Raw genomic sequence first — 27,240 nt, 5'->3', positions numbered from 1 at the left:
GTCAGCCTGGTGCCCGATCTTCCACAGAAGGCACACACATGCACACATTCACACCTAGGGCCAATTTAGAGCGTCCAATCCACCTGCAGCATATGTCTGTGGGATTTGTGAGGAAATTGGAGCACCCAGAGGAAAGCCACATGACCACAGGGAGGACATGCAGACTCCACACAGAAGGCACCTCAGCCAAGAATCAAACAGGAGAACCTCTTGATGTGAGGTGGCAGCGCTAACCGCTGCACCACTGCGACCAACCACCTTCAATATCTGGTCATGTGTTAATTACATTAATGAAAACATTGTGGAAAAAGATGGCTCTGTGCAGGATCAATTCACTCACCTGATTATAAGATTTTGAAATAGCACCAAAAACATATTGAATACTTAAATGTCCATTTTTAAAATATTCCAACAGTCACTGTATGGCAACAGATAAGCTTGTACTGTATTATTCATTCAGAGTTGATCCATGCTTTACTCAGTTCAGAGTGAGAGGAAGTATCTTTTACAGCAGTGGGAGTAGGTCATGAACCAGTCCTGAATGAGATGTACAGTACATATTAGAATGTGCTTGTGTGTATATATATATATATATATATATATATATATATGTGTGTGTGTGTATACATATATATATATATATATATATATATATATATATATATGGGTCTACTTCATTTGCCCTAACTTCCAATTGCCTGACACCGATTTGCCCGAGACCAAATGACCGAAATTTAATTTGACCGACACTTCATTTGACTGACGAGTATTATTGGCAGGAAAATGGGATATCCCCCCTTCCTCACTATAGTGTGACCCTGGAGTTAGAATATATAGTTGGGGGGTGTGGGGGGCAAAGCCCCCCACTTAATTTCATATTATATTGTTTAGTTTTGCTTTAATATTGCTTAGTATATAAATATATATACAAATACACACATACATACATAGATACACACACACACTTGACACAGATATGGACAGTCGAACATTGCCAGTTTACCTACTCACATGTCATTGGGATTGGAGAGAAACCATATAAGCATTATTTGTTCATCTGTTATTGGTTTGTTCAGTTATTAACTGGGTAGGTGAACTCACCTGCCAACCTTTTACAGCTATGATAGGGTATGGGCAAAGTAGTCACTTTAAAAAATGCCATGAAGAGACACTGTAAACATAGTGTGCAGTAACATAGTCTTTTCTGTAGAATAAACTGAGCTCAGAGCATCTATTTCTTACTATGTGTTATTCATTGTATTTACAGGAGCACAGCTGCAAAGGGCACTGGCAGCATTTTGCTTGAAACATACAATAAGTTTCCAAGGACAAGACTCACATTATGTTAATTAATGGATTTTCTGCCAATTTTTAATTTAACTGTATTTGCATCTTTTTTTAATTTAAAGCACACAATAAATTCCACTGATACTTTTGCACTTTTCCCATGACAGTTTCATTAAATCGTCTTTTTCTTTTCATTGTGAAGTGTTTAATTAGCACTTACCATGAAGCTAAAAATACTAACTTATGCACCTTCTTACAGCAAATGGCTGATATCTACATTACTAACTTACATGAAAGTACATGCATTTTTGTGTCTTGGAAAAACTCATGAAAACGTAACAGAGTAAGACTGTAGCCTACCTCTTAATTGTGTCCAAGTAGCTTTCCTAGTGATTTCTGTACAAGCTGACTCACAACTGTAGCAAGTAGTCCCATAAATGTGCTCACAGGGTCATAGGTTCACAGATATGCACTAGGCTGACAATCTGGCTCATGGCTTCATATATGACACCAAATGTACAGGCACAGAGATTCCTGGATTTTATAAACACAAAATCCCTGGACCAGACTGTCAATACTCCAACAAGGGGTGCAACCATACTGGATCTGGTCATCACTAATATGAGAGAATGTTGCACACCCCCTAGTGTAATGTCTTCTCTGGCAAGGTCAGACCTCATAATGGTCTCCTCTGAAGTAAAAATAAAACCTGGATCCCCAGCTAACCCTGCAAAATTCAGGAACTACACAAAGGCTAACTTCCTACTATTAAGGTATAATCTGGCAAAATTTCAAGTCCTCATAAATCCTGAGAGCATTGCTGCCTAAGCAAAACTGTTCACATAAACCTTATACAAGCATGTTAACAGCTGCACAGAGGGAGCTGTACCCACCAGGAAGAAGTATATAATTAACTCAAAAAACAAGCCATTCTGGTGGAATCACATCAATAGGTTGTCAAACAGAAGGGAAACAATCATGGCAAAACGTTGGAGCTGCAGCACCCAGCAGGATAAAAGCACTCTCATAAAACTAAACAAACAACTCAGAGGACAAACAGAGTCTACAAAAGCCAGATGTTATGTAAATGTGGCCTCCCAGACCAAGGACAACCACAAGACATTCTTTATGTCTGCACCCTCAAAGGCAATACACAGTTTTGTGAAGAGCTCATTGTGAATGGAGTCACATATAATGAGCCAAAAGATATAGCAAGCGTACTGGCCAACAAATTCAGCTCCAACTCTACCCCTCTCTCCCCATCAACCTTTCCTCAGGAAATACCAGCAAATATGCCCTCCCCCCTGCTATCACTTGGGAACAGGTCCTTAATGCTCTCAATAAGGCCAAGAGCATTGCATCAAATGGCCAAGACAGTATCCCAGGATGCCTTCTAAATAGCATGAAAAATGATCTATCAGGCCCTCCGGAACTGCTATTTAAATGTAACCTCGAACAGGCTTCATGCCTCATGAATGGAGAACAGCAACAGTCATCCTTCTGCACAAAGGTAAGCCATCTACAGGCCCTAGAAACTACAGACCCATAAGTCTCACTGGTCTCGTATGCAAAGCCATGGAAAGAATTATCATGGAAATTATCAATAATGACATAAGAAACCACCAGACATTGGACTCAACCCAATTTGGTTTCATCAAGGGTAGGTTATGCCTACTCAAACTGCTGAACTCTTTGAGAAGGTCACCAAAGCAATGGATGAGGGCAAAATGGTTCATACCGTCTACCCTGAAATGGCCAAGGCATTTGACAAACCCCACTCCTGCATTGTTGACAAACTTAAGAGGTTAGGTAAAAACCCTTATGTAACCCAGTGAATAGCCAGCTGGCTCACTGACAAGACCCAGGAAGTTAGAACTGGGGAGTCCACCTCAACAAAAAAAGGCCAGTCACAAGCATACTCCCTCAGGGATCAGTGCTGGGACTGCTACTTTTTGGCATTTACTTCACTGAAGTCAAGGCCAATGTCAGTGGCCTCTAGCTAACTAAATTTGGAGATGAATGCAAATTAGGAGCTGTGATTGAATCACACATCAACACAAATGTTCTCCAGGATGTGCTGACACAGGCAAATAACTGGTGTCCAAGCCATGGACTAAACTAAATGTCAAAAAATGCAAAATAGTATCCTTTGGGAAGTCATTCACCCCTGGTAACCATCATATTGACAACACACCCCTAAGAGTTAACCTTGTAGTCTGGGACTTGGGGATACACATAGACAGTAATTTAGCCTTTGACCATCACGTGTCTACTGTAATGATGAAATCATTCTATGTTGTGCAACTTATAAACAAAGGCATGGCAGCTAGGTCCAAGGAAGTCATAATTCCAGTGTATTCTTCATTCATATGTCCTATCATTGAGTACAATGCCCACTTTGGTACCTTAACCAGGCATATCCAACAACTGGAACATCCACAGAGGTTCCTCACTAAAAGAATACAGGATATAATTAACATGTCCTATGCAGACTGCCTCAAGGCTCTATCCCTGTATTCTGTCTCCTACAGGTTGCTGAAGGGAGATCTATGCCTGGCATACAAGGTATTGTCAGACCCAACTCTGATGGAGCTCCTGCATGTCCACAAAACAAACAGCACCAGAATTACCCATTCTAAAGACTTAAACCTTGCCTGTGATATAAAAAGGACCTGTTGAAGAGACAGGTATGTATCCCATAGACTACCCCTTCTCTGGAACAGGCACCCCACTCCTTATCCATGTGAAGCAGAGTTCCTCCCTAACCCAATTAAAGTGTAACTCAGATAATTGGATGGGGAACAGGAACTGCATCCTTGGTTTGGCAACTATGGCTCTAATGAACACACGCAGCCTATAAATGGTTCATCTTTCAGGCCCCTGCTTGTAAATGTTGCATCTCCCAAACCCCTGCTTACACTTATCAAGGGTATCAGAACTTGTAAGAGATTTGGTATGCATGGCTAAGCTTAAAAAGGCCCTAGTGGTCATTAGCCTAGTAAACACCTGTGAACCTATAAAAATAAGAAAGTCTCAAAACAAGAACAGAAACATTCTGTGAAAACAATTTTCTGAACCAACTACACTGCATCTCTAATAGTGAATGCTAAGAGACATAATTCTGTGTACAGTCCTGTTATCCTTTTATAGGGATTCTATGCTTAATATGCTAGATGACATCAAATTTTATTCTAAAGTGAGTTTGCAACAAGTGCAGAGATGCAATGGTGTTATATATAATGCACTGTATGAATGTCTGGCATGTCGTATCATTGATTTTGATTTGTTTAATTATTTTACAGTGAAATATCCTGTAATACCAATAATACAGGGTCTCCCCAAAATCCACAAGAATCCCCTGAAACCACCAATGAGACCTATTGTTTCAGGGAGGGGTTTGTCCACCAAAACCCTATCAATTTATGTAGAGAGACATTTGAAACCCATACTCAGGAAGAATCATATCATTTTATTAGACACAGAGCATTTTCTGAGGGATTTGTATTCATTTCTTAGTACATATGAGAATGTAGGTAAACTATTACTAATTACTTTGGATGTGCAATCTTTGTTTACCGTTATCCCCAACCAGGTGGGGACTGAATTTTTCAGGAAGTATTTATTAGATGATGGTTCGCATGACAGACAGTGTGTGGATTTTCTGTCTCTAATCATGGAGCTTATTCTAGAGAACAATTTATTCATGTTTGAAGATAAGCTTTACAGACAACTAGATGGCGTAGCCATGGGCACTTCTTGTGCCAATGGCTACGTCAATATTGTCATGGCTTCCTGGGAAAAGCAACATCTTTTGAGTGAGCATGGTAAACGCCTGAAATTCTATAGGAGGTTCGTAGATGACCTCTTCCTTCTATGGGAGGGGGATGAGTCTACATTTGACCCTTTCTTTTTGTACTTGAATGAGTGTACCCATTTTCTAAGGTTTACTACGAAGAGTTCTTTTAACTCAATTGATTTTCTGGATGATAAGGTGATACAGAGGAATGATGGGAGTTTTGAGACTGAGATTCACAGGAAGGAATGCTATAGAAGTAGCTACCTACATAAGACAAGTATGCACCCCCAACCTACATTTAAAAATATTGTTAGGGACCAGAAGGAAAACTGTAATGGCTGTGCAGGTCTTTTTTTTACTAGTCTAATGACTCAGGGGGCCATTCTAAGACTAGTTAAGTTTTCCCAAAAAAATAATGATGTCCTGTATCCAAACAGGACACTGAAGGCCAGGCATTTATAAACTACCTCTGTCCATAAAGGACATAGGTGCTGTTCCTATTCCCTAACTACTGTTTTTGGTTGAGTTTAAACTGGATAATAGACAAACTCAGTTTCACATGGATGAGAATCCTGTTCCACAGAATGGGCAGTCTCTGGGACACATATCTGTCTTTCCAGCATGTTCTGTTTCATACACAGACAATATTCTGGTCCCTAGACCTTGTATTTCTGGTACCGTTTGGCTTGGAAATATGGAGGTAATTTATAAGTGCAGGGTTTATGGATATCTTGTAAGCCAGGCATAGATCACCCCTCAGCCATCTACAGAAGACTGAGTAGAAGGTAAGGGCTTTAAGGTGCTTTGTATAAGGCAGGTTTGTTACGCCTTTTATTACTTTTGTAAGATACCTTTGTGGTCTCTCTAGTTGCATATGCCTGGTCTGGTACATACCGATGGGAGAATTGTACTCTGATTGGCCTAATAAAGGTGGATTCCAGTGGGATGATGATCTCTTTGGACCTAGATATCATGCCCTTTCTATAAAGGGATTTCCTCACCACTATGGCCACAAGGTGATTTGAGGTAAAGGCTACTCTATGTGTGCCCAGATAGATCCTGACCATTGAGTTCTACTCTAGGGCATATCAACATGGTAATAGCCAGGATGGTTGGTTGACTTCCCAAAGTGTGTACAATTATTAACATTTTAGCATTGAGTTTAAGACCATGGCTTTGACACCATTTGTTAGTCAGAGACCGGCTTTCTTCAAGAATGGTAGTATCTGCAGGGGAGTCAAAGATAATCCCCAGCTTGCAATCATCTGCAAACATAGTCAGTCATAAACCTTCGTGTTTGTTTCCATTTCAGATAAATATATTATATTCATGATTTAACACCAGTAACAGCATCCTTTGTGCAGCAAAGGATATTCTTATATAAAGCACTTGTGAAAGCTTTTCAGAACCCATGTAGATCATCTAATAAAAGGATAACAGTAGCAAATTCAGTTACCATTGAGTTGACCCAGTAGCATTGGCTCTGGTACACATAAAACCTCATGCATATACACACATACATGCAGATTTGCATAAAATCATAGAGCACAGATACGCTATTTGATCCTGTGGTCTTTTTGCTTGGAAACTCTTTTATTATTCTGTCCCTCTTGGGAAACACAGCAGATATACCTCTCAAATGCCCTGAATTTCGCAGAATGTCCAGATTTTTGCCTCATATTTTTGGTCTGCTGCTCATAAAATTTATAGTTTTATGGCAAATCATTGAGGATTGAAGTCACTATACAATGACATATATTTCAGTTTCAAATGCCATACCCCATAGAAAATGCATAGTAATGCAAAAACTGTTACTCTAGCAACTTTATAAGTTTGTAAGAGCAATATCTGAAGTCTGTCCCTGATTGTGGGCTTCTGTTGTCCGTCCATTGTTTTTGGCTTTGCACAGAATTCTTGTGCTGAGAGGTTGAGAGGCATGGCAGTGGTGTAGCAAATGTTGCTGACTGATTGCACTTTATTCCAAATTTGGTTCCCAGGTAGGGTGTCTTTATTTTGGTGACTACAGGTCTTTCATTTTCTCTTACAGGTTTTTGACAGATGTTTTGGTTTCCTCCCACATTACAAAGACATGACATAAATGAAACGCTGATACCCAAAATTGCTAAAAGGTGTATATGCTGTGCATGTGTTTATTTTTGCATTTTCTTGTCCTGCAGCACACTGGCATCTTATGCAAGACTAGTTTCTCTGCCTTGTGCCCATTATGTGCTGGCATATACTTTGTTTCCATCGCATCCATAAAATGGGTAACTGGGTGTAAGAGAATGAGTGAACATGCTCCTTTGGACTCCTGCAATGTTTCTGGACACCTTGTCTACAAGATGTCTGTTGCTAATGTTTATTTGCTATATTCAGCCATGGTGGTGCAGCGGTTAGCATTGTCGCCTCACAGCAAGAGGTTCTCTGGTTCGATTCTCAGCTAGAGTGCCTTCTGTGCGGAGTCTGCATGTCCTCTCCATGGTCGAGTGAATTTAAGGCATGCAGGTAGGTGAATGCATGTGTGGGTGTGCCTTTTTTGAAGGCTGGGCACTGGGCTGGCAACTCGACACTGTAAAAGTTCACTGCCAGTCATTAGCAGACCGGAGTTCTGCTGTGGCAACTCCTAACCAGGAAAAGCCGAAAGACAGTTTTAGTCTTGCCTCAGGGTACCACTCCAGGGAAAACTCAACGGCTTGACACAGAGTTTGACATCATGGGCTGAATTATGGACTTCAGATTAAGAAGCAAGGAGGGGCTTCCACAGCCCAGAATGAAGTTACCTTTCATGCAAGTGTAGATCATATCAGCTGAGGAAAGTGTAGCATGCAGTAGATTTGAGGCAGGCATGCTTGCATCCCTTAAGTTTACACCCTAAAATTTTGCTACAGTCCCACTCCCATGTTCTACATTTATTGCTTCCTTCACAACCATTATGCAGTAGCATTAGACTGACCCATTGTTTTCCACACCCTCTCCTCTGTCATTTACAACTCAGCTCATCCTTCGATAATCAAGAATACACCACTAACAAGCAGAACTTGTTTCTGAACCATAGCTGCTGTAAGCAGACTTGCATTTTAATTAGGACCAGTACTGTTTAAACAATGGCTGATTACAGGTATATGATGCACTTGTTTTTATTTTCTTACTGCATCATCATCTTCAGTGTTTTGGCTGCTCAGAATGTCCCTTTCACGGCTTCTAAGTTAGCTGACCAGCCACTACTATGCTGTATTCATCTGTGCAATCCAAGGAATCTGTTGCATTCTGCTAACCATAAGTACAATTTTATACTGTATTTTGCACTTTTAAAACGGTATTTTTGCTATATTTCTGATTTTTTAAAACTATTCTTGCTGATTTGTTGCACTTTTTGTCTGCTGTAGCATAGACTAGATTTAGACTTACTGAATCTGGTTCTGTTTGTTAAATTGAGCACTAAACTAGGCTATCTTTTGTTGGAGAAGCCCCCCCCAACACCCTTGTGTCAGGAGAGTGCAGTTAGGACTCATCTGAATGAAGGTTGCTAGCAGAGGGCTCAGTTTTGAGCTTTTTTATTGGTTAAATTCTTTAATTCAGTTTGCTTACTGTTACTACATAAGCCCCACATTTGCTCAGGTTTGTGCTTGTTTTAACAGAGCTCTACATCATTAGGCGATGAGCCACTGCTTTGCTGTATTCATCTGTTTACGTGTAGAGCACCTGCATGCACCATCGTGCACTACCACACAGTGGGGTAAACTACTGGTGGTTACAGATGCAAAAACTTCAGTAGATAAATTTTCCCTTAGTAGTTGCCCTTGATCCGGCCGAGAATTACTTAAATTGCAGTTAGCTGCTCAGAGAGCACCTCAGTTGCACTTTTGCCCCTTAAGCAGTCTCAAAACCACCAAATCTATAATAGTCTCATACCATTTACAGAACCCCTTGCTACTATAGACCCTTTATAGAGCACCCCATTAGTATAGACCCCACTTAGAGCAAACAGTTATACCATACCCGTCCATTTTCTCTCCCCACTGTGAAAACAGGATTTAACCTAGCATCATGGATGGTCAGTTTCTCCATTTCTCCCTACCAGCCTGATTGACATGGGTATCCTGAGCAGTGTAGCAACTGGGTGACCACTGCACCACTACAAGTATAGGACCCTCAATCTGATCCCAAATCAGTCACATTTGAAGTAGCTATAACACCTGAAACCCTCATAGGTTAAATCAGGCTGAAATTTCTCACCAAAGCTAATTACACCTGCCTAAACAATGGCATAAATAAGTTTTAAGCTCCTGTTCCCACAGATGGCACTGACAACTATACTGAGGTATACACAAATGCCCTGTACAAACACATATACAATGTATTGACACAGCTGTACCTAAAAGGATCAAAACAATATCCTCAAGGAAAAACAAGCCTCCCTTGTAGATATCTAGCATTAATAAGTTATACAACAAGAGGAAGAAGTTGGTCTCTATGAATAAAAAAAAAAGGTCACAGCAATGGAACCTCATACACATCTGAAATACTATCAAAGGAGAAATGTCCATCAAATCCAGGACGAATGATCAGAGTTGTTCAACTTAGCCTGCAGTCTTAAAAAGTGCAAAGTAGTATATTACTAAAACCATTGATTGTAATAAAATAAAAAAATTGTAATAGTGTTTACATATCTGCTGACAAATGGGGAGATGGGCTGGCTATCACATGTTCATTAGACGATGCAAGGAATAATGGGACAAGAAGAGTTTACAGTTTATAAGGACAGGATGAAGAGATGGTCTGTTCAGTCTGTTCCTATGAGTTTCTTAGGGCAAAGTATGGTTTACTAGAATTGGTTTGGTTGTTATATTTTATTGTGCTTAGTGCAGTCAGACAGTTGAAAAAAGGCAAGGCATATCAATGAAGAGGGTGGTATAAAAAAGGAACACTGAACAGAACTTCAATAACAATGAAGATAGTGAAGACTGGAGTGATATACAAAGACCAAGGGATAGGGAAAGGACAGTAAGTTGTTAACATTAAAGGACAAATGTTCTAAAGTGAATGATGTCTGGCAATGAATGGTGTTTCACAAGTAATAAGAGGTCTACATGTAATATGTGCAGTGCATGATAAGCAAGTGAGATTTATCAGTGGTACACAATCGTACTGAGGACTGAAGGAGAGGGCTGGGGAAAGGAGGCAGTATAATGAAGGTGTGAAGAGGATGCAGGCAATTTGCACATGGTGGTGGGAATACCCAAAAGTATGTGGAGGTTGGCACAATTTGCTTAATACTTGGAAAAGAATCTATGGATAATGAAGGAAGGTATGTTGCATTTATGTTTACATGGCACTGAGGTGGAAGGTACAGACTGGAGCAGGGTAGAAAGTACTAAGATGCAACCAGTGACAGGCTAGGCATAGATAGTGATATTGCAGGGATGAAAGGATTTGAGAACGCAAGAATACGGAAAGAAAGAAATCTAAACAGGGGTAGGTAACACTGTAAGGAATTAGAAGTCATGAACTTACCATAACTCGGCATCTGTGTTGTCCATTTTCATTCTTCCTTATGAATAGGTCTAGGATCTGATCCTTGGTTCCGAATCTCGAGCTCCTCCCTCTACCACAATGCTTTATTCCATCCCCAACTCCTCATATTAAGTTTGCTGCCTTATTGCCCACTATGTTATAGAGACAGAACAGACAACAGAAAAGACCAAGAAATTGCCAATATCATCCAAAGATTCTTCTAGGAGTGACAAGGCAGGGGAACAGCTGGGTGGGAAGGTGAGGAAGAATGAAAATGGACAACATAGGTGCCAAGTTATTGTAAGTACATAACTTCTAAATCTGATGTCGTCCTTTTCATTCTTCCTCACAAATGGGTCAGAGCCCTCAGCTACGTAACTCTCAGGAGGCCCTCAAGGAAGGACACGCCAGAAAACTGTTGAATCACAGGAAGCTCTGCTTCTCGAGACAATGTCTAATTTGTAATGTGTAACAAAGGTACAAGTCTTTGACCAAGTGGCTGCAGCTCAGATATCGTCAATGAAAATTCTTGAAGCGAAGGCAGGAGTAGCAGCAACAGATCTAGTAGAAAAAGCTCTAGGAGGATGAGGCAATTCCAGACCTTTTTGAGAATAAATCAATCAGTAATCCATTTGACCACACTAATTTTGGAAACTGCTTGACCATTTGACCACACTAATTTTGGAAACTGCTTGACCTAAGTATTTATGGAAAAGGATACAAACAGCTGAATGGACTTCCTGTATTATTTTGTGAAGACAAAAACATAGTTGTCTCTGAACATCAAGAAGGTGCAGCATATATTTGCCCTTATTAGGAAAGTTTGGAAAGAAAATTGGCAATTGTATGGACTGGTTAATGTTAGACTCCATGGCCACTTTAAGTAGAAAAGAAGGGATGGCTCATAGAGACACCCTATTTTTATAGCAAATAATGTAAGGAGGCCTGGCAGATAAGTTATGGAGTTCAGAAATTATTTTTGCTTATGTAATCTCTACCAAAAAGATTGTTTTCCAAGAAAGAAACTTCATATCGCATTTGTCCACTGGTTCAAATGGTTTCTGAGTCAACACCTGGAGGACCAAGGTAAGATCCCAAGGAGGAGAGGGATCCTTTATTGGGGGTCTAAGGAGAAAAATTCCCTTCATGAAAGCCTTACATAATCTGGAAGTTGTCAGAGACAAAGATTTATTTCCAGCGTGGAAGTTGGATATGGTTGCTAACTGAAGTTTAATAGTAGAAAAACTAGCCCCTTCTTTAAAAACTGTAGTGGGGGAAAGAAGAATGGCCAAAGTAGAAGCTGAGAAAGGGTCAATATTCTCTTTGGACGCCCATACAGATAATCTTTTCCATTTGCTTTTGTAGAATTTCTTGATGGAAGCCTTCTGGAAAGCCAAGATAATGTCACGAACTGGGGAAGTGAACTCGGACCATCTTACTATAACTGGAATTGAAGAAAGCATGTGGTCAGCTTGAGGGCATAAAAGTTGGGATGTTGAATTTCTGATGGGTGAGATAAGAGATCCTGAGTGGGCTCCAGTATCCATGGAGGATAGTTCAAGTGAGACCAGAGGAAGGAGAACCATAACTGTTAAGGCCAGAAGGGGCGATGAAGATGATTGAACTCTTCAGCCTGCTTGCTTTCTGTAGGAACTTCGGGATCAGTGGAAGAGAGGGGTAGGCATACAGGAGACCTGGGGGTCAAATGTGAATCAGAGCATCCCTCGGTAATTCCCCTGGAGGCAGGGATCAGAGCAAAGTACTTGCTGCACTTGTTGCTGAGGGGAAATGCAAAGAGGTTGCAGCAAGGCTGGCCCCAGCAGCTGTAAATCATGTTCGCTACTGTTTGATTGAGGGACCACTCATGAGGAATCAAAATGGACCTGCTGAGTCTGTCTGCCAGTGTGCTGGTTTTCCCTGGTTTGTGCATTGCAATTACAATGTGGTCTGAAGAGATCACCCATTCCCAGACCCTCATGGCCTCTCTGCACAATGGGAAGGAATGAGTTCCTTCTTGTTTGTTGATGTACCAGACTCCTGACATGTGTGTATTGCAATAGGCCCTTGGGGTAGAACATCCCGAAAGGCTTGCAACTTTAGAAGAACTGCTCTCATCTCTAGGACACTGATATGCAACTTGGTCTCTGAGGACCACCACGTACCTTGGACTATCTTTCCCTTGAAATGCCACCCCCCCACCCCAGTTGAGAAGTGTATGTGGTCACTGTGGCTATTGGGGAGGAAGGGGGAACAGCCTACCCAAAAGCAGGTCATCTGAGTGGATCCACCGCGAATATGATGTTTGAAAACTGGAGTGAGTTTTATGGGAACCAATACAGGTTGGTAAAGAATGGACCACTGTATCGCCAAAGTCCATTGGAGGATTCACATGAAGAATCCTGGTAGAGGGACTAAAATAATGGTAGCTGACATTGACCCAAGAGCTTGCAACACTAGTTTTGCTGGAGGGGACCGATGAGACAGCAATTCCCACACCTGATTTCAAAAGGATGTGATGCGATGAAGAGGTAATGGTACCACTTGAGTCATAGTATCCAGGAGAGTTCCTATAAATTCCAGAGACTGCACTGGAGTCAGCTTTGGTTTGGCAAGGTTTATCTTAATGCCTAGGTAGACGGAGATCTGAAGCAAGTAATCCTTGGCTTGTAGAAGCTGGTGCCTTGTTGGGGCAGTGAGAAACCAATCATCTAGATATGGAAACACCTGGAATCCTTTGAGTCTCAAAGTGAGGTGCCTTGACTGCCATGCATTTGGTGAACACCCTGGGGGCTGTGGTGAGTCCATAGGGTAGTGCTCTGAACTGGTACAGACTGGCTCCCAGACAAAAGCACAGCAGTCTCCTGGAGCACCTTATCTATTCTGATTTGATACTATGCATCCTGGGGATCTAAAGAGCACATCCAATCATCCTAATGCAGAAGAGGTAGGATGGAATAAACCATAACCATTTGGAACTTTGACTTCTTTACATACTGATTCAGATTGCTAAGATCCTGAATTGGTCTCAGGTCCGCTGTTTTCTCTGGCACTAAAAAGAAGCGGGAGTAAGTTGCGAATCCTAGCTGTTCAGATGGGACCACCTGGATGACTCTTTTTGTAGCAGCTTTTGAACCTCTTGAGCTCCGAACTCCATCTGACTCACTGGAACATCGGGGAGCTTCTGCCTTGTGACTGGAGGTGGAAGGGAAAAGGGAATGTGGCAAACTCTGGATATTAAGCTTAGCACCCATGCATTGTTTGTGAGATTTGTCTAGGTGCAGGGAAACATGATCCCCAATTACCTCCACAGATGGATAGTCAGGCAAGCACTTCAGGAGCGCTGATAGGGCCTATCAGAGAAGGAGTCTCTGAAGTCCTGGTTCTGTGGAACCCCTCTGCCTCTAAGGCAATGTCTGCCATTGAAACCACCTTCTCTGCCTCTGGAAGAAGCATCCCTTCACAAGTCCTGAAAAGGTCCCTGAGATTTCCGGAACCACATTTTCTTGCCACATCACAGATTCCTAGAAAAAGAGCATTGAGGGGTAGAAAACTTGATTCAAATGGCAGACAGGGTCTTTTCCTCCTGCTCGCTGTGGGTAAGCATATCCTTCACTGATGGCCCAAACAAGGAGGAACCATCAAAGGAGGCATTAACAAAAGATACATTGAAGGGTTCGACAAAGTAGCAAAGCCTCATCCAGATATGTCTCCTAATAGCAATGCCTGAACCAGTTGCTCATGAGACATCCTCCACTGTGTGTGAAATCAGCCTCATTGAGGAACTGGCAACAGATGAATGAGTAGCCAAATTAGGAGAATTCTAAATTCTTTTGAGATTCTCTACAGACATGGACTTGATGAGAGAGTTTGAAATCTCCTTGTTCAGATCTCTCTGTAAGCGTGTAAAATGTACCAGGTAATTTAACGACCTCAGTGCAAACATAGCTGAGGCACAGATGCACTTTCCAAAATCTGTCCATTGCTCTGGACTCTCTGTTTGCTGGATGGACAGAGGAGTTCTACTGGACTAGCTCATTTTTAGTAGTTATCGCCACAACTATGGCATCAATGGGGATACCCATACTCCAGTGAGTTCGGTCTGATGGCGGCGTCTAAAACTTTACCTGGGTGTTTGGGGATGGGATTGACAGTGTCCGGTTCTTTCCAAGCCCGGTGGGAAACTAGATTAATAAGTTCATCCTCCAGAGGGGGTCACCCAAGATGGGCCACCCCAAAGGCCTCCAGAAACACTGCTTCCTCAGGAGGAAGAGTTTGGGAGACTAGCCACCCTTCTGTTTGAGGATTTCTAGGATGTCTCTGAAGGAGACATCAGATGGTGATCGAGGGAATCCCGCTCCCTCATCAAAGTCTGCGTCTTCTGTGAGATACTCCACAGGGGAGTCTATGTGCCTCCTCTTGTATGTTTTCTTCTGAGGTACCTCTTCCATGGGGTGTTCATGGGGAGATGTTGGAAGAAGGGGGGATTCCCACTGAGGAATGTGTGTGCATGCTTCCCAGAGTTTGCCAACCCTGAGGAGTAAAAATGATGGGCTCAGAGTTCAGATCCAATGAGGGGCAAGGGGTAGGACCCAAGATATGACAGGATGGCTCTCTATGAAAAGAGAAAGGCCCCTTCTACTACCTGGAAGGTAGACACACCTGGAGATGCCTCTCCCTCCCCTCCTTGGAGGTGAGGCAGCTGAAGACAAGAGGTCAGGGCCAACCCAGGAAATGAGTCCTCTGAAGAGAATTGGACCCAAGCTGTCAACAGGCAAGGCACCCAGGGGAAGGGATAGATCTGATAAAGAAGGAGCCAAACCCAACCCCACAGAACCAGCGCCAACCTCTGAGATCTGCCCTGATCCAATGGCATCAGAGCAGAAACAGTCAGGGAAACTGCAGGAGTCGAGGAAGGGAGCTTCCTCAGATCAGACGCGAACCCTCTCGGGGATCTTGGATTCTGAGACTCCAAGACTACAGGTCTGATCAGAGAAAGAGACAGTATTGGTTGGTCAGGTGCACTCATGGATCCGAGACGGGGTGGCATTTCAGGACCCTTATCTGAATTTGCGCCCTGAGGAATCTCCACATCATCCTGTCCATAACTGCCTCAGTCAAGCTCCTAGAGGATATAGATGATGCCACGGATGCAGGCCTGGAATGCTTTCTAGGGGTTTCAAACAACTTCAAGAGCAAAGTTGGAGAAACCAGCTTCAAAACTAATTCTGGAGACTGGTGCCTAGCCATCCAGATTGAAAGGTATGGAATCTGAGCAGGAGATGGATGGTACATGAGAGTTAGTGATGGTTATCACTCCTGTCAGATCTGAAGAGGGCTGTGGATCTGAAGTAGGTGGCACTGTATTCAGATCCGAAGAGGTTGGATCCGGAGTCTTTGCAAGTTTTGAAGTAGGTAACACTGTATTCAGATCCAAAAAGGTTGGATCCGAAGTCTCTGCAAGTTTTCAAGCAGGCTCGAATGAAGCCCTCGGCAACTTCTGTAATGCTCACTTTTTGGATTCTGCGGAGCCATGGTGTGATTTAAAGGAGGTTTGAGCTGCAGGTGAAGAAGATGAAGAGGCTGGAAGTAAGCCCTTGAGTCTTACTTTACTGCAGCGATCAAAGATGGCCCTGGGCTTAAAAGATGAACATATGTCACAGGCTGACCCCAGATGCTCAGGCCCCAGACAGTAGACACACTTCTTGTGGGCATCAGAACTGGGGATCTTATGCCCACAAGACGTGCATCTCTTAAAACCAGAGTGTTTTTCAGACATGGCCTACCAAAAAAAAAAACAGGCTCTAAAAATCACTAGCATAACAGCTAGACACTCTACCTAATGTTAGCAAATTGGTTCAAACACTGTAAACACTTGAAGTGCTAGTAAACTTCTAAAAATCATGCAAAGGAGGAGAAGAGATGAAAAACAATAACTACACTAGATAAACTGATAAAATGTAAAGGAATAATCCAAAGTTAGCAATGATATAAAGACAAAAATTTCACTTTCACAACCCGAGACCAGATCTGCATCCAGACACGATAGCAGCAAACAAGATCTGAGGAGTTGAGGATGGAATAGAGCATTGTTGGTAGAGGGAGGAGCTCAAGATTCGGACCCAAGTCTTGTGTATAAGGCTATGCTAGATCAGAGGACTGGATCCTAGTCAAATTCGTGAGGAAGAATGTAAAGGACAATATCAGATTTTGATGGATATGGTTCAGGGTCAGTTAGGGAAGAGGGTCTAGAATGAGAGCGACAGGAAGATGCCAGAAAGGGGAGAAATGTAGCGATAGCAGTAAGGTAGTTAAAGGGAGGTCAGATAATGGAGGATGCAATTTGTGACAATGTTCTGACAATTTCCTATCTAAGGTGGGCAGACAAGTGCAAAGCAACTAGGGATTGGGATAGGGGTTGGGAGGGTGGCCTAATGGTTAAGGTGTTTGCCTTACAAACACAAGGTACAGGGTTTGCCTTACAAACACAAGGTACAGGGTTTGAATCTCACAGGGGATAACTGGCTAGGCTTAAAATGGCTCGCAAGGGCAGTTAGCCTAGTATGAACCCTACCTATTAGAAGTGAATCCTGACCCCATCAATGGCATGGCACAGGTTAAGTATAGGTGATGAAGAGTGATGTGTTGTTCATAAGTGGAGGATGTCAAGTAAGTTTATAGATATGCCTCTTAAATTGGAGGTAGTAATATTTGGGGTGGGGTTTACAAATGTTTTATCATATGTCACTTCAGCAAGTATTTGTCCATGTAAGGCCATAACAACCTCTAGTCAAATTAAAAAAAAAATCTCCTTTTATTTTAACACTTAACTGGTCAGTCAGGGCTAGGACATAAATATAGTACAAATTATTTTTGTTGAATGCGATCTATAAAATTTTGACAACATGCACCGGTATTTTAAAAACTACCATGTTATACTGGATTTGCAATAAGCTTAATTCAATAATAATAATAATAATCGTCTTCTTCTTCCGGCTTTTCCCAGTTAGGGGTCGCCACAGCGGATTACCTGTCCACTAATGATTGGCAGGGGAGTTTTATGGTGTCGAGTTGCCAGCCCGGTGCCCAACCTTCCACAGAAGGCACACACATGCACGCACTCACGCCTAGGGCTAATTTTGAGTATCCAATCCACCTACAGCATGTCTTTGGGATGTGGGAGGAAACCGGAGCACCAGGAGGAAACCCACGTAACCACAGAGAGGACATGCAGACTCCGCACAGAAGGCACCCCAGCTATGGATTGAACCGGAGAGCAGTTTGCTGTGAAGTGGCAATGTTAACCACTGCACCACCGCGGCTGCCTAATAATAATAATAATAATAATATTAACAGAAAAAAACTTGCGAAAAACATTACTGAGAAAATAGAATCCATTAAGACAGTTAAACCTAAATGAGCATGCTGTGTATTACTAACAAGTGGCAACATTAGTAAATGATCACTGTTCTCATAGTATGCTGTGAGCAGGCATGTGATGCAACACTCACAGATGTGTTATTCTTAACAAGGAGAAAATACAATAATTTATTATTCATATAGTTACATCTGTGTACAGTTATTACTTCCGACAATTATTTTTGAAACATTTGAATACAGACCTGAGTGGAGATCTTGATGAGCATCAAATATTTCTTGAAATCTCTCCTCAGCTTTAAAGGCTCGGATTGTCCAAAGTCCTTGAAGGGATGCTGACAAGTGGGAAAAAACAGGACTTCGCGCTAGAATACAAATTAACAAGGAAATGCCATGACAATCAATAAATCTGTAATCAAGTTTCTCAAAAACAATAACAGATTTTTAAATGAAAAAAAAATCACCTCAGCTACCCATTAACTTAAATTATTTTGTATATATTTATTAGCACATTAGTCTTCTGCATCCAAAACGTCAATTTAGTCAAGTTATTTTGAAGATATGTCCTATCTTTAACAGATGTAATCAGTTTTCTAATTTTTCAAATCATCTGCAAACAGACTTTAGAATACCTCACCTGAAAAGGATAAATTAGAATGATACAACCTACAAAAGTATGGGTCCAGGACAGAGCCATGAAGGATACCCTAACTGTAACCTAGAATTTCACCTGTACAGTTGCTATATGATATTTGCTATGCCCTATATGTAATCCATGCAGCTATCCATCTTTTTAAGATTATAGTAATACCTAATTCTAATTCACTGCTCAGTGTTTGTATAGGATCCTTTCAAAGACTGAAGCTATGTCTACATAAAATACATCACAGCACATATTTCACTTATAGTTGCTACTATATTATAATAGAGCATCATGTTAGAGGTATATATATAGATATATATATATATATATATATATATATATATATATATATATATATATATATACATGTTGAAGTAAGTTTCATTTGATCTAAAACATATTTCATTAAAAACAAATCACTGACACAACTGATCCAAAACACATTTATTAGGAAATTTCATTTACACTAAATATACCGCAAAAGCTTTTTTTTCCCTGCAGGAGGGTAAACCCCCTTTATTAATATACACTAACTCCACGGTCACACAACCATGGAGAGAACAGAGCTCATCACATACTCAAACACTGCAGATGCACAAACTTTTAGAGATGAAGGTAGAACAGTGCAGAACAATAATCTGGATTGGGATTCTTATGATCCAAAACCACATCAGCAATAATTTCTGTAGCCTTACATGTTTTTCTATCAAATGTGTTTCAGCCATTTGTGTTTTCAATAAAACGTGTCATGGTTCAGTTGTGTCACTGTTTTCCTATTTGATTAAATATGTTACAGATCAAATAACACACACCTGTGCACTGATGTATGGTTTCAAGTGCCAAGCTTTCTGTTTCTGACAATTTCTCCAAAATAACTTTTTCCATTACTTTCCACACCAAGAAAGTAGACATATCTACAATCTATGGACACATCCATGCAGTCCAGACTATCATTTTCATATGTGATTTGTGAAACACACTTCCAAACATAGGTACAAGCTATGCCATTTAAGAGGACTGTAAAATTTCCTACTGAAGATCAGTGAGTACTTAAAGATGAGCAAATGTTATCCAGTATGAATAAAAACAGCTCCACACTTCCTTAATGTAGGACTCTTAAGGTGCTGCTTTCATCATGTAGTTTTGCTCCTGGCAGCATAACACTATTTGATATTTCTTACCTTCTTTGTAAATGTGAGCATCATGGCACGTGGGTCATTTCTGACCTAATCTGAAGAATCTTTTTACTCTCATCCAGTATGTCTTTTCTTTCAGTTGTTGCAAAAGAGCACTCTTCACCCCATTAGTCTTAGTAGTCTCACTGTTTTCACCATCTACACTATTTGCAAGCATACAATTCCCATCTAGCGGTGTTTGTACTTCACAGCCTAAATGCCGTGAACTTCAAGCTTTTTCCGCTTTCATTTTTTTAATACAGCAATGTTCTTTAATCATACCAAGTTCAATTTAACATTCTTCTTTTTAGCCTGCCCTTTGCTTTTTTTTCTAACATATCTGTTTGAACAATTATGCCACTTACAGTAAACTGAAAATGTTGTCATTTTATTTCCTGTAATTTGGGTATTACATATCAAAGTAGCATGCATCCCTTTGTTTAGTAAATCTTCTCTTATCGTACTTAAATTAATCAGATCTTCTCCCTGACTATTTGTTGTGAACTCATCCCTTTTTTATTCTCTGCTACATCCTCTGAATTCTCAGATTACTGGATTACTGTATATTTGCATCATGAATCCCAAAGATGTAATCTGTACAATCAAGTTTAACAGAGGCTGATTAAGCTTTATTAGCAGAGGGCACTTTGGTACTTTGCCTAATATTGTTCATATCATCAGGCCAGTCGTTAATATATATATATATACCAGTTTTCCAAGCTGTGCCAACTGCAAAAGTTCAATCATGTTCAGCAAGTCTTAATTTCCTAACAATAATAATAAGCAAATTATCAAACTTTTGACACAAGGAATACAAGTTTCCAATTTTATAACATGTTACTTACATTGGGCTGGATACTAATGCTTCAGAAAATTGGCATACTCATTTAAAGACTCCATTCTCAGTGGCAAGAAAAAAGACTTTAAAAGAAAAATATCTAAATGAATAATGAACAGATTTCACAGATATTAAAATGAGTAAGTCAAACTGTATGAGGAAATCATGTAGCCAATATACAAACAATTATTACATTAAGCACACTGAGCTAACCTTGAACAAAGGGATGTACTTCATGAAGCTGTAATTCCGACCAGCAGTGCCAGTCACACAAGTCCCACAAAGATGCTACACATTATTTACATGACACATAAATGTGCACAATAGCTTGTACTCACTTCTGCTCACAGCTACAACTCACATTACAACTAGCTAGGCCCCTTGGGAGAGCTAGAATCTCTTTGCCTACACTTGTTCTCTTTTTTTTTTCAACCAAACAGTTCAAATTAGAGATGAAAAAATATAAAGCAAACCTTCTCTTAAAAAAATAATAAAAAATAAAAATACATAAAGCTTAAAAAGTAATAAATCTTCTCTTACCAGTTACACAGGAAATTTCAAAACAACAACAAAACAGCACGGGATGGTTTGATGTAATTCCTGGATGAGTCGTCTATAGTTGTATGCTGGAGTATCATTCTATATGTCACTTCTGCCTTACTGCAATATATTAGTTTTCATTGTTTTATTACAGCAAGCTCTAAGTTGCTTATTAAAGGATATTTCACTGTGCTATGTTCCACTTGGAACCCCCCTTTCTTTTTCTGTGTAGAGTTATTTTTTTAAAGGATCTGGCACACTAAAGACCTGCCCTTACATTTCTAATTATGCCAGCCTCCTATATGTACTATTTATCAGAGCTTCATGTACTTCCATCTCTGTTCTGGTACCTCCTGTAAAAAAACTTTCCCTTACTCTGAAACTCATGTGAACTATTAAGTATAACAATATTTGTTGCACTTTTTCATATCTACTTGTGACGTCACTTATTACTTTTTATACCATATCACCTTCTACTGTTTACTCTTTTGGCCAGGAGTCAGTCCACTTATCCATCACACATACTGCCCCTATACTTCTGCAATTAGTGTAAGCAGCACGGATTCAAAATGCTTGTTTAAATGCAGATACACAGCAGCCAGTGGCTGCTCTTTTGTAGTTTGTTAAACAATTAACAGTACTTACGTAAGATGGTTTGCTGAAGACATCTATGGGTATACTAATGTCAGTCGCAAAGATTTTCTATAAAACTGGGCATTTTCTATTAGGTCATTTATATAGGACTGTGTGTGGTGGTTGATACGAGGCTTATTAAGCTATAATTGTTTTAAAATATTTTTGGGCACCTTTATACACAGCTAACAGTTCAGTAAGCATGGAATTCTGCTTGAATTTCAGTAAGTGAAACAGCTGTTATATTGACGCCCAGCATATTCTTCAGCAGTTTTCTTTACATGCTGATCAACTTCTTGGAAAATTTGCAAATAAAACATTGATACATTAATATATTTAAACTTTATTAAACTTGGTAAGTTCCAGCTCTGTGAAAGCCTGTCCACCAAAACTGTGCCATAGGTTTTCAACCAATCTAGTATGTGTCTTATGCAGTGGTAACTCACTTGTGGTAGAAAACAGGTCTAATGCTATCTGTAAATTCTTTACTAAACGCTTGTTCAGATGATAGGTTCAAGAATAACTTGATAGTGAAAAGTACTTTTAAAAAGAAGAAGCTATTTCCTGATGGGACATAATTGAAAACAGACTACACTGCATTCTCCATGATTTCTAAGAAGCTCTTTTAGGGGATCTCAGTATCGTGAAGGGTCATTCACATTTATTTCTGTAATGATTAAGTAGTAATCCATCCAAATTTGCACCTTGCATTTTATATGACTAACTCTACAGATGATTCAGTCTTGTACATCAAGTTACTTGAATAACGCTGAGGCTATGTCTGTGCAATCTTTACAAAATACAGAAAACCTTGAGCATTAAATGGAAACATTTGTATCCATGTTTTAAGGGTAGTTTTATAAATGGCTTCTATGTGAAGGTGTAGGGTTATGAGCTATACTTGCAATTCTGCCCTTTTATAGCACCGACATCAAGCTGTGATGCTGATCACTTTTAATCCTTTCATTGGCTTGAATGTTGATGCAATATTTGCTGTAAAACTATGTATTTGATACATCTAGTGTTGAGGTAGCTCCACAGAGCACAGTAGTTTAATTATGGGTAAGGGTCATCACCCCATTTAGCACAGGCATTACTAAGCAGATTTCAGCTAAAACTGTCTCCATATATCTTTGTTGTTGTTGCTTCCTGTGCAAAGGGCAGAAGTTTGTGATGTAATTGCAGTGGTATATTATCAAGATGTGGTAATAAATGTCAGTTTTAGGTTTGGTATTATAAAACTTGCAACAATTTCTCTGCAGCACTTAAATACCTCCATTAATAACAACAACATTTAGAAAAGTATCCTTAAACCGAACAGCACAATATGAACATTAGTATAAATCATTTTGTTACATCTCCTGTAGGAAATGAGTCAGAATTAATTCCTGTTAGTAATTTATCCCACTGAGTACCTTGTCACTGTTATATGCATGAAGACAGAAATTTCTGGAGATGGTCAGAGGAATGTGATTCAATAGTGGCTATGTGTGTAATATAACTGAGACCACCACCTAAAGAGAGAAAACTTTAAGTGGATGATAGGAATGAAAAAAATAACTCATATCATGCATAACAATAATGACAAATTCCACAACTAGACTTGAGGACAAGGGCCCTGAGGAACTGAATGGATAAGAAAACTCAGAGAACAGTTGAAACAGTTGGATGAGTGCATAAGGATTTTTTTGGGAGCGGGTGGAACTATATGGCTGTGGTTAACACGAATACTTAAAGCATTATTAAAAAATGTTGCTTCTGTGAATCTTGTACATGTTTAGCAGGAGTCCTTGATTAGTATGAGCTGCCCTCTTCATGTCTATGTGCACAGTCAGTTTTGAATGCTGCACAGGCTCACATAATGTCCTTACTCTTAGTGGCCTGCTTCAATATGGCACTAGGTGAAAGCTCCTATTTAATAACACTTCCTACTCTCATCGGTTGTCTTTTGGTAGGAAATTCTGCAAAACTCAGAGGCTTGCATCCTGTGCTGCTGCTTTTTAGTAACACGCCTTAATTCTAAGTAAGGTGAGCTGCTACCTTCTTCAGATATGTGTGGGCAGGTAGCTCTGAAAGACTCTCAGGCTCACAGATCGCCCACAGTCTTGGCAAACTGATTTAATCTGAATGGATTTATAATATGTGTTACTACTTTTTTCAACCCTGTGTGAATATGTAGTTCTAGTAAGAAATTAAGGTTTACACGCAGTCCTTGGCAACTTGCTTTAATATGCATGGGATGGGAATACCTCATCAAACCAAAGATCATGCCTTAAGAAGGGACAGTAAAGCAGCAACACATGGAGACAGGACCAAAGAGGAAACTTGTAACAAAAGGAATGGAGACAGGAAGAAAGAGGAACTTGTAACAAAAGGACCGAAGGTATCCTAAGTGAACCAGATGTCACTTATAAAGGACATAAGAAGCAGCCTAATGTGATCAATAACAGGCTTGAGATATATTCCCTAACACATTTGAATTGTGAGAAATTTGTATGAAGAAAGAAATGTTGAATGAAAACTGAAGGACTACATTTTAATGCATGGAGAAAGTAAATTTTTAGGACAAAAAATGCTTCCTTATAAAACAAGAAGGCAAAAGAGGTTAGTGTAAGGGAAGAGCACAACTGTTCTCATAGCTAATGTTAGATAATGAAGGACTATAGTGATCACATCTACATGAAGGTGAGACAAAACATTAAGTCTTGTTAAGTGTGATTTGAAGATCAGCACTAGTGGCTAGGATCCATCATAAGGGTGGGAAACAATTTGGGGTGGGGAGGTTCAGAATATTTTTGTTTATAGAGGCCATAGCATCTGCTGTCAAAAGTGGGGATATTGTGTAAGCAGTCTTGGGCTGGCAAGAAAATAAATAAACAGAAACATTTGACGTGTATGATGAGTACAACAGTGTGCCTACAGAAAATACTTGATAGCAGCGATGGAAGAGATAATAACAGAAAACAAGGAAAAACAGAGACACAGATGGTCAAAATGGGTAGATACTGCAATGCATTAAAGCCAGTTGACAGAATTTTGTTAGTGCTTAGTACAATTTTTAGCATACCATTTGCAAGGTGTGAGATGTTTGAGATGTTTGTTTGTAGGTTAGATTAGAAGACTGAAAGGTGCAACCACGTTTTAATAAGGCACAGTCCTCTGCATAAAGTGTTACATCTGGAAGAATTAAGAAGATAGGCAAGATGTTAATAAAACAAATCCAAAGACTTATGAACATTGAGACACACCAGAGGGGAGAGCAACTGTATCTGAAGTGGTTGATTAAAATGTAACTTGAGCAGTTCTGCCACCAAAGTAATCTGTAAATCACAACAATGAACGTCTACTAAATCCTTCAATATAAAGTCAGTTTAAATAGAATGAATCATCAACTATAATAAATGCCTGTTTGAATGGGCCACAGTGAGGTATTATATATTACTATAGTCTAGGATCTTTAAGTAGATTAGGTTTTCAAGAATTTTGGAGAGGGCAGGGAAGGTGGAGATGGTCCTATCTTCCTAACATGATTCATGATGGAATATTTTTAACAGAAAGTAAAAGAGAAAAAAAGAAAATAATTCAGGTGCCAAAGCTGGCAGATGAGCCACAATATCTATCCAAGCGCAATGGGTTCATTGTTTCCAAGTGCAAAAAAAAAGGGGCCAGATTCATTAATGCCTACACTAAGTGTATACAATCTGTATTCAAGAACATCCCTACCACATTTTTTGTGCTTTATAGTCACTCAGAAAGATTACACTAAGTGTACATGTAGTCTATACTTTGTGATAATCTTTATGAATTCCCTTCGATATTTAAGGCTGGAAGAAAATCAATAGGAAAACTAAAATTATGAAGCGGAAGGTGCAAGTTAATGCTTGTGTTGTCTGCCTACTCAGAATAATGTATACTTAGTGTAGGCAATAATGAATCCCAGGGAAAGGCATTCATACTGCAGCTTACTAAGGGGGAATTAAAACATTTACACTGTAGCTTTCTAAGGAAGAACTAAAACACTTAAAACTCACAATGAAGTTTCCTAAGGTAGCAAAGGAGAAGAGATATTCATGCACTTTTACTGAAATTTCAGCCTTTGCTTGTCATACTGTGGAAACATCAGCAGCTAATTATTTTTGCAACTATTTCCCCAATATTAATGAAAGAGCTACAAGGCTCTGTCCAAGCACAGATAAGAAAGCAAAGCATGAAAACAGATTCCTGTCAGTATTCTCCTGTAATTATACTGTGCCATCACAAAGAAAATGAGTAGTTTGAGTCTGTGAATTCTCATAAGTTCATAGGTAAGTACTAGGCAATCAGTATGCAGACCATTACAAGCCTAGAGAAAAAAACATTATTCAAAAATTCTGTCGGCAAGACAAGGCTGACCAGCAAAGAATTTGAAGCAGCCCATCCAGTTATCTAGGTTGACACTTGGAGGCTGCACTTGACATGCTGACGAAGTTTGCTCCAGAGGTGACTGATACACTGGGATATGAACCTATTATGCCAGCATGTTTTATTTATCTACTGAATAAGGCTTAGTTCCTTTAAGCGGGAATTTAGGGCACCATTTGTTAATGTGAAGGAAAAGAATATTAAAGAGAGTTAGAGCTTGTATGACTCAGGTTAGATACATCTAGACTTGTTTTAAATATAAGATAACATAGATGAAAATATTTAGTTCTGATGAAAATTTCACACCTGAACAAACTTCTAATTTAGTATTTACAGACTGTGATGCTATTAGCTGTAAAAAAAATACATGTGGATAATTTGTTGAAACAGGGAGAATGCTCCATCATTCAGATTGTTGCTGGCAGCTTTTTGCCAATAAGTAATGTATTAAGTCATTTCACAACTACCAAATGCTAGCAAACTCATGCACATGTTTTTATCAAAATTCAAGACACCAGTGGTACTGTTATTCGAGTAACACTTATCCATTCAAAATCAAAATGCTGCACTCATTCCGCTGTGTGCTATACTCATCCCAATAAGCAACATCCCAAAGGATGTTTCCCAAACTTTTCCTTTTAATTCAGGGCAAATGGAAGGTTTTAAACCAGCTGATATGGATAATCAGAAAATACATATGGAACTTCACAAGGCTGATTAACCAAAAGGGAAGAACTTACTTGTTGATTCTAACCGTTTAATGTCTCTTGATGTGTCAAGGAAATATCGCCGCAGAAAAACAAATATGATAAAAAGTGGTGTAATAGGAATAAGAATCCAAGGAATAACTGCCACTGCTACAGCTACCACTCCCAGAATCTGAAGGAATGTCTGAAACAAAGAAAGACATGAGCATTATTTATCAGTCTGCCTTCAGGAGCTTAATTTTATAATTATAAATTAATCAAATTTGAAATACAAGGCTTTAAAAGGATGATAACAGCAACACAGCATAAAAAGGGTTATTGATTTATGAGTC

At 39.8% G+C, this 27,240-nt stretch overlaps 1 protein-coding gene across 3 annotated transcripts in view; it reads right to left on the bottom strand.

Moving 5' to 3' along the window:
* Nucleotides 1-27,240, bottom strand: part of ABCC4 (ATP binding cassette subfamily C member 4) — a 2,616,332-nt gene that overhangs the window by 600,968 nt on the left and 1,988,124 nt on the right. For all 3 annotated transcript variants that reach the window (XM_044072995.1, XM_044072997.1, XM_044072996.1), the window contains 2 exons: nucleotides 26,942-27,092; nucleotides 18,217-18,336 (listed from right to left, as the gene is read on the bottom strand). In XM_044072995.1, the coding sequence (XP_043928930.1) occupies nucleotides 18,217-18,336; nucleotides 26,942-27,092 (271 nt within the window). The remainder of the gene's footprint in view (nucleotides 1-18,216; nucleotides 18,337-26,941; nucleotides 27,093-27,240) is intronic.

The sequence above is a fragment of the Protopterus annectens genome, chromosome 5.part1, assembly GCF_019279795.1.
Source record: "Protopterus annectens isolate FY-2018-M chromosome 5.part1, PAN1.0, whole genome shotgun sequence".
Classification (NCBI taxonomy): domain Eukaryota; kingdom Metazoa; phylum Chordata; order Ceratodontiformes; family Protopteridae; genus Protopterus; species Protopterus annectens.
This window is presented reverse-complemented; position numbering and strand designations above follow the sequence as displayed.